The 8,799-nt window shown below is 40.2% G+C and overlaps 1 protein-coding gene across 1 annotated transcript; it reads left to right on the plus strand.

Annotated features, from left to right (window-relative positions):
- Positions 1–3,975: 3,975 nt before the first annotated feature.
- LOC123255515 (fructose-bisphosphate aldolase A-like) lies at positions 3,976–5,352 on the plus strand. Its single transcript, XM_044684291.1, has one exon. It carries the CDS (start codon positions 4,113–4,115, stop codon positions 5,205–5,207), a length of 1,095 nt encoding a protein of 364 aa, XP_044540226.1. The 5' UTR covers positions 3,976–4,112; the 3' UTR covers positions 5,208–5,352.
- The last annotated feature ends 3,447 nt before the right edge of the window (positions 5,353–8,799 follow it).

Here is an 8,799-nt window from a genome sequence, read left to right on the forward strand (position 1 = left end):
AAAAGGTCCCAAAACTTTCTCCTCGCATGGTAAGCATTGGACCTTTAACAGTTGAACACTCCTTTCTTTTAATGCCTGGATCCCCCAAAAATTTACTGGGAAGGGATCTATTATGTAAATTTAAAGCCACAATAATTTGCAATCCAGATTGTTCTATATGTAAAGTTGAAAATACCTTGTACTCCCTTTAAAACTACATTACCCAGACTCCCTTTCACCATACCCATAATTCCTTAAGCCTTTTCCTATTGGTTGTGAGTTAAAACTACATTACCCAAACTCCTTTTCACCATACCCATAATTCCTCAAGCCTTTTCCTATTGGTTGTGGGTTTCGCGGGCTGTTTTTTTTTGTTTGTTTGTTTTTTTAACCCTTAACTTCTGTGTATTGTCTCATAGGTGGAAGAGTGGTAAGGGTGGGCAATGGGGGTCAAATGACTTGCCCAGGGTCACACAGCTGGGAAATGGCTGAGGCCGGGTTTGAACCTAGGATCTCCTGTCTCTAGGCCTGGCTCTCAATCCACTGAGCTACCCAGCTGCCCTATGGGTGTCATCTTAAGGCAAGCCCCTGCTCCCTAGGGCTTTCTATAACCAAATTTGTCATTCCATCCATAAACACGGTCATTTTGGCACCCAAGGCATTTTAGACTCTGTTAAAAGAGTATGGATAGCACCTGGAATAACTACGATTGCTTCCAAAATAAGTACAGCTTGTCCCACCTGCCAGGCCTTTAATCAGCACACTTTTCAAGAAAAAGCTTTTGGTGGACGTCCTCTAGCTTACACACCATTTGAACATTTGCAAATTGATTTTATCTCTATGCCAAAAGCTGGACACTATAAATTTTGTCTGGCCATAGTTGATCAACTGACCAGGTGGCATGAAGCTTTTCCTACAGCTCAGGCCACAGCGGCTTTTGTTGCTAAAATCCTTTTGAAAGAGATTATTCCTCGTTTTGGCCTGCCAGCACATATTGATTCTGATAGAGGAACTCACTTTACTGACTCAGTCTTATCACAAATTTATTCATGTTTGGGGATAACTCCTAAGTTTCATATACCATATCATCCCCAGAGCTCTGGCCAAGTTGAAAGGATGAATAAGGAACTTAAAACTATGATTGGCAAATTATGCCCAGAGACTCATTTGAAATGGCCTGAAATTCTACCTCTGGCCTTATTTTATCTCAGAAGCAGACCCAGAGGTGATTTATACATCTCACCATTTGAGATGCTATTTGGACATCCACCTATTCAGGCCCAACCATTCAATCATGCCTATACTTCGTTGTTAGGAGGGGATACAACCGTTGCCACTTATATCAGACAATTACAAACAAAATTGCGAGAACTCCATGACTCTGGAGCTGCTGTTCAAGCAGGCCCCTTAGACTTCTCGCTTCATGATTTGAACCCAGGTAATACTGTGTACATAAAGAATTTCAAATGTACTGGGTCAACTGAACCTGCTTATGATGGACCATTACAGGTCCTATTAACTACACCAACAGCCATTAAAATTGGGGAGAGGGACTCATGGATTCATTGCAGTCATGTGAATGAATAATGCAGTCATAATGAATAATTCTCTGTACTAAGTTCTATTACCTGCACCTATTATGTTTGACTATTGATTGTATTTGCCTATTGTGATGAGAATGCTCTATTGCTGGATTTTGCACTATTTTGTTGCACTTTATTTGATTGATCCTTGTACTTGAACAATACATATACTACCTCACAATATAATATCTGTATTAGTGATCTAATCGACCTGATGTGCCTTTCAAAACATTTTATACTTTTTGTCATTCCTTTTGTACTTTCTCAGATGTATTATTGCTTTTTATGCCTCATTTGCACCCACATCACTTTGTCTACCTCATTTGCACTCACACTGTGGATCATGGCAAGTTAAGGAGGGAATGAATCTTATCTCTTGAAAATTAACCTCTATTCTTTACCTCTGTGATTGTGTAAAATCTACACATATTTTTTGTTGTTGTTGTTAGTTTTTCTTCCTACATGGGCAATACAGTATTTGATTTTTTTTCTCTTTTCTCTCATTTTTTACATTTGGAGCACGTTACCAGCATTAAATAGACTCTTGACTGTTTTGACTTTTGCAATAAGAATAAGCTAAGATGCCCATTTGCCTAGCATATGAATTTATACCCAAAAAGTTTTGGACTATAGAAACCTGCCACTAGTTATTTAACTATTATGAGACTTTTGCTCGATGACTATGTCTAATCCAAGGAAAATCGGACCACAAAGGAGCACAGAGTTTTTGATCTGCAAAGTGCAAATGAGCACATAAAAGAAAGAGACTGAACTAATCCTACAGGGATTGATGACATTCTATGTAAAGACTTGATCCTGTGTGAGACTTGAGTTTGCGACACTTAGCATATGTTAAGACATAGGACTTCCTTGTACCGCACTTGATATCAAGTACTCAACATCAATTGTTCTGGCTCCATTATCTCTGAAGTGAAGAAAAGTATTGCACTGGAAAATGCTATTTCCCATTTGTCTCGAGATCTAGTGTCCTTTTTCCATTTCTTTTATAATGTGACAACTTACTGTAGTTCAGGCTGCTAAATTGGGTTAGTGAGTGATTGTTGTTGCAAAGCTTATGGGACATGGATTGCTACAGGAACCTGCTTTGATTTGTGAAATTTTTTTCCTTTTTTCTTGTTCCTAGAATTTTTTCCTTTCACATTTTTTTTAAATATCCTGTATTTTCCTCAGAGGTTATTTTTTCTCCTTTCTTTTTCCTTTTTTCCTTTTTATTTTTTCTTTGGACTTTTTGATGTTTTGAGAATTGATTCATATACCTTATGCCTTGACCATGTATTCCTGTGTGATTCCCATGTGTATCCCTGTATTTTCCTCAGGGAGGAAATATAAAGTTGTTCTCCTCTGGGTAACTATGTTATTTCTGTAAATTTGGACTTGAATTTGACCCTAATTTAGAACAGAAGACTACCTCCCAGAATCCAGAAGACGCCATGAAGATACATGCAGAGACCACACACTGCTCCAAAAGATCCAGAGTGAGTTTCGAGACATGGCGAATTTGAACTTTGGGGGGTTGAATGTATTTATTCTGAATGGACACTTTATGCCAGAAAAAGGGAACTGCCCCCTAAATGGCTTATTGTCAATGCATCAAACATTGGTTTTGTTCTTTTTCCCTTTTATTTCCCTTTTATCTTTGAATTATTGTAAACTTTAATTTGATTATGTTTTCATGATTCATTGGGGAGACTTGTCTCCCAAAGGATAACAGGGGGGAATGTAAAATTGAAAATACCTTGTACCCCCTTTAAAACTACATTATCCAGACTCCCTTTTGCCATACCCATAATTCCTTAAACCTTTTCCTATTGGTTGTGGGTTCCGTGGGCTGTTTTTGATATGGTCATGGTGGGCGTGGTGACGGAAGCTTTTGGAGAGGAGGTGCTGTGGTAAAGGGTGAGTTAGGATTCTTCCCCAGGGCTTTAAATAAAATCCTTATAAATATGATACTTTGGAGGCATTTAATATTAATTTCCAAACTTACATATATCACTGGAATTGCTGGAGGACTCTTTAAACTTGCTCCCTGTACTTCTCTCAGAAGAGCAGGAAGTGAAGGAACCTCCCACTTTTGAAATCCCAACAGATATACCTGAGTCTCTCTGGGCCACATATTCTACTGATGTAGACCTACTTAAATGAGTTGTTCCTGTTCAGATTAGAATAAGAGAAGGGCCAGCTCCCTCCATTCCTCAGTACCCCTATCAAAAGAAGCCATTGAGGGAATCACCCCAGTAATAAATTCATTAATTGAGCAAGGAATAATAATCCCATGCAAATCAGAATATAATACACCTATTTTACCTGTTAAGAAGCCAAAATTAGGCCCAAATGGAAAACCCCAATATCAATTTGTTCAAAATTTAAGGGCTAGCCCCTCCTGAGCTCAATAGGCAACGTTCGCATTCGGAAAGCGCAGAAGTTCGGCTCCCGACCATAAGTGGTCTTCTTCCTGCCGGTAAACTCACCATCAAGACCGGCAGTTCACCTCTGAGGCCAGGAAACTACCAGTACAGCTAAAGAAAAAGCATGCCTTGCCAATTCCCAGCATTGACACCAGAGCAAAAGAAAGAGCTCTCTGATATAGCTCGAAGAATTGTTGCTCCAGGCAAGGGGATCCTGGCCGCAGATGAGTCCACAGGCAGCATTGCAAAGCGGCTGCAGTCCATTGGAACTGAGAACACAGAAGAAAATCGCCGCCTTTATAGGCAGTTACTTCTGACAGCAGATGATCGAGTGAACAACTGCATTGGAGGTGTCATCCTTTTCCATGAGACGCTCTACCAGAAAGCTGATGATGGTCGTCCCTTTCCCAAAGTCATAAAGGCCAAGGGTGGTGTTGTGGGCATCAAGGTGGACAAAGGTGTAGTGCTCCTGGCAGGGACCAATGGGGAGACTACCACCCAAGGTCTGGATGGGCTAGCTGAGCGCTGTGCCCAGTATAAGAAGGATGGGGCTGACTTTGCCAAGTGGCGTTGTGTACTGAAGATTGGGGAAAATACACCTTCTCCACTTGCCATCATGGAGAATGCCAATGTGCTGGCCCGATACGCCAGCATTTGCCAGCAGAATGGCATTGTCCCCATTGTGGAGCCAGAGATCCTCCCTGATGGAGAACATGATCTGAAGTGTTGCCAGTATGTCACCGAGAAGGTTCTGGCTGCTGTCTACAAAGCTTTGAGTGACCACCATATCTATCTGGAGGGGACCTTGCTGAAGCCTAACATGGTCACTCCTGGCCATGCTTGTACCCAGAAATATTCACATGAGGAGATTGCAATGGCAACTGTAACTGCTCTTCGCCGGACTGTGCCTCCTGCAGTCACTGGTATCACCTTCCTGTCTGGGGGTCAGAGTGAGGAGGATGCCTCCATCAATCTTAATGCCATCAACACCTGCCCCTTGCACAAGCCATGGTCCCTGACCTTTTCTTATGGCCGAGCCCTGCAGGCATCTGCCCTCAAGACCTGGGGTGGAAAGAAGGAAAATGTCCAGGCTGCCCAGGAGGAATATGTTAAGCGGGCCTTGGCTAATAGCCAGGCTGCTCAAGGCAAGTATACTCCATCTGGAAAGTCAGGAGCTGCAGCCAGCGAGTCCCTCTTTGTCTCTAACCATGCCTACTAAGTCAAGGCCTTCCATCTGGGTATGCCCTAACACTCCAGGCCATCCCTCACAGTCCAGGAAGAGGCTGAGATCCCAGAGCTTTGTGCTGACCTCTCCCATCACTCCTAACTTGTGTGGTGTTGTTGCTCTGTGGTGAATCTAGTGACCCCTCCTCGGCCCACTTTTTCCAATAAACAACTATTTAACAAAAAAAAAAAAAAAAAAATTTAAGGGCTATAAACAATCATGTTATAAAGAGACACCCTGTGGTTTCAAACCCAAACACAATTATTTCCTCTATTCCCAGTACAGCCACTTACTTTACGGTCATGGACCTGTGCTCAGCCTTTTTCTCAATTCCTATTCATGAGGATTCCAGACATATATTTGCCTTTACCTGGAACAATTTTTCGTGGACCTTGGGGCACCTTCCACAAGGGTACTACAAAAGTTCATTCATTTTTGCACAGATTTTGAGCCAAGATACAGATAATATAACATTTAAAAATAGTAAATTAATTAAATATGTGGATGACTTGCTCCTGGCTTCACCAGATGCTAAAACATGCCAAGAAGATAATAAACATCTTCTTTTAGAATTACATAAAAGAGGCCATACGATATCAAAAGGAAAGGTTCAGTAGTGTCTCCCCAGAGTGGAATATTTGGGGTTCATCTTGACAGCTGGTACCCACTATATTTCTCCTAAGCGCATTGAAAATATTCAAAAATTGAGTGATCCTACCACTAAAAAGCACTTAAGAGAAATCTTAGGAGCAACAAGTTTTTGCAGACAGTGGATCCCTTGCTATGGGGAAATTACTAAACCCCTTATAGCACTAACAAAAGATTCAGTCCCTGAACCACTTAAATTAGAGCCAGAACACAAGTTAGTTCTATCGAATTTAAAACAAGCTATCCTGTCTGCTCCTTCTCTAGGCATCCCAGATTATGACAAACCATTTACTTTATATGTACATGAGTGTAGAGGGGTAGCTTCAGGTGTTTTAGCCCAAACTTTGGGATCTTACCAGCATCCAATTGCTTATTATTCGGCCCAGCTAGACCCTATAGCTGCAGGTGCACCACCATGTCTTAGAGGCATAGCTGCCACAGCTCTGTTAGTAACAAAAACTGTTTATCTAGTATTGGGATGCCCATTAACAATTATGTGCCCACATCAAGTGGAAGCATTACTGCTAAGACATAGAACACAGGCATTTTCTGATCAGAGAATTACAAGGTATGAAATAACCTTGCTAAATAATGAAAATATTACTTTAAAACATTGTACAACTCTTAACCCTGTCACCTTGCTTCCTGAATTACCAGTTTCAGAAGAACCTTTACATAATTGTGAAACACTAGTTATGTAAAGGTTCTTCTGAAGCCTCGAGATAATCTCCTGGACACTCCTTTAGAAAATCCTGATCTAGTTTTATTTACTGATGGTTCTTCTTTTATGAGGGATGGCATACGCTACACTGGAGCTGTTGTAGTCACAGAATTTGACACTGTATGGTCAGCTTCACTGCCCTCAAATCTAAGTGCTCAAGCCATGGAATGCATAGCCCTAAAACATGCATGTATAATTGCCAAGGATAAAAAGGCAACAATTTATACAGATTCTAGATATGCATTTGGAATTTGTCATGCAGTGGGTATGTTATGGCTCCAGAGAGGATTTTAACCTCAGCTGGAAAATCTATAGCTAATGCAAAAATTATTAATGAAGTTTTTCTGCTCTCCAACTACCCAGAGCCCTAGCTGTAGTTCATTGCTCTGCCCATACAGGTGGCACTGACCCTGTCTCTAGGGGAAATGACCGGGCAGATACTGCTGCAAAACTAACAGCTATAGAAGGGCCTGAATTAATTTTAACATTAACAACCACTGATAACTCAAATTTATCACTTTCCTATGATGAGAAGGAAGTAACAAAATGGAAGCAAAAATTTAAAGCTAAACAGATAAATGGAATATGGGTGTCCTCTGAAGAAAAACCCCTGCTCCCTAGAAATTTTATCGCCAAATTTGCCAATCTATTCATAAAAATGGTCATTTTGGTATCCAGGGCATTGTGGACTCTGTTAAGAGGGTATGGATAGCTCCTGGCATAACCACTATAGCCTCTAAAATGTGCACAGCTTGCCCTACCTGCCAAGCATATAACCAACACGCCTTTTGTGGAAAGGCTTTTGGTGGGCGCCCTTTGGGTTACACACCTTTTGAGCACCTGCAAATTGATTTTATAACAATGCCAAAGGCTGGACAATATAAATTCTGTCTAGTGATAGTGGATCAACTGACCAGGTGGCCAGAAGCATTTCCTACTGCCCGAGCCACATTGGTTTTTGTTGCCAAGCTGCTTTTAAAAGAAATCATTCCTAGTTTTGGCCTGCCTGCATGTATTGACTCGGATAGGGGGAGTCACTTTACTGATTCAGTTTTATCTGAAATATATTCCTGTTTGGGGATAACTCCAAAATTCCATGTACCATATCACCCCCAGAGCTCAGGCCAAGTTGAACTGATGAACAGAAAATTTAAAACTATGATTGGCAAATTATGCACTGAGGCACATCTAAAATGGCCTAAAATTCTCCCTCTAGTTCTATTTTATCTTAGAAGCAGGCCCAGGAGAGATCTACACATCTCACCATATGAGATGCTTTTTGGACATCCCCCTATACAGGCTAAGCTTTTTTTCTCCTGCATATACATCACTATTAGGTGGAGATACCTCTATTGCTTCCTATATACAGGAATTGCAACAAAAACTGCATGAACTCCATGAATCTGGAACTGCAGTACAAGCAGGACCAATAGACTTTTCACTTCATGACCTGAACCCAGGAAACAAGGTGTATATAAAGAACTTCCAGTGCACTGGGGCAACTCAGCCTTCATGGGACCGCCCATTTGAAATTTTATTAACTACCCCAATAGCTATAAAAATTGGAGAAAAGGACTCTTGGATTCATTGCTCACATGTAAAGAGGGCATCTTCTATTGATACCGATTGACTGTTTCCTTTTACCTACATCAGAGATAACAGTTCATAGTCTAAATGGATGCTAATTCTGGAATCACATTGTAATTTTTTTTGGTTGTTCTTGATTCTTTCCCTGAATTTATTTTAACTTTCTTATTGCTTTTCCTATTATCTTTTAATAGAATAATTGATTTTTCCCCTTTTTCTCATTTCTTGTACTTAAGTACATATAATCACTTAATTTTTTCCTCTATTTTTGCAGTGCTATAATTTTAATATATATATATATANTTTAACTTTCTTATTGCTTTTCCTATTATCTTTTAATAGAATAATTGATTTTTCCCCTTTTTCTCATTTCTTGTACTTAAGTACATATAATCACTTAATTTTTTCCTCTATTTTTGCAGTGCTATAATTTAAATATATATATACATATATATATATTTGCTGTAATATTACTGCTTACTCACTAGGCTTTAGACTTTAGGAACCTGCCATATATTGTTAAATGCTATGAGACTGTGATAAATGCTTGTCTGATTCCAGGAGAAGGGAACATAAGAGCCCTTAATAGTGCTAAGAAAACACAAGGTCATGGAGACCGACCAACCAATC

Source organism: Gracilinanus agilis, unplaced genomic scaffold (assembly GCF_016433145.1).
Source record: "Gracilinanus agilis isolate LMUSP501 unplaced genomic scaffold, AgileGrace unplaced_scaffold47711, whole genome shotgun sequence".
NCBI lineage: Eukaryota > Metazoa > Chordata > Mammalia > Didelphimorphia > Didelphidae > Gracilinanus > Gracilinanus agilis.

Bases quoted from the DNA above. Each gene is read 5' to 3' on its own strand.
- LOC123255515 (XM_044684291.1), top strand. From the start codon at position 4,113: ATGCCTTGCCAATTCCCAGCATTGACACCAGAGCAAAAGAAAGAGCTC.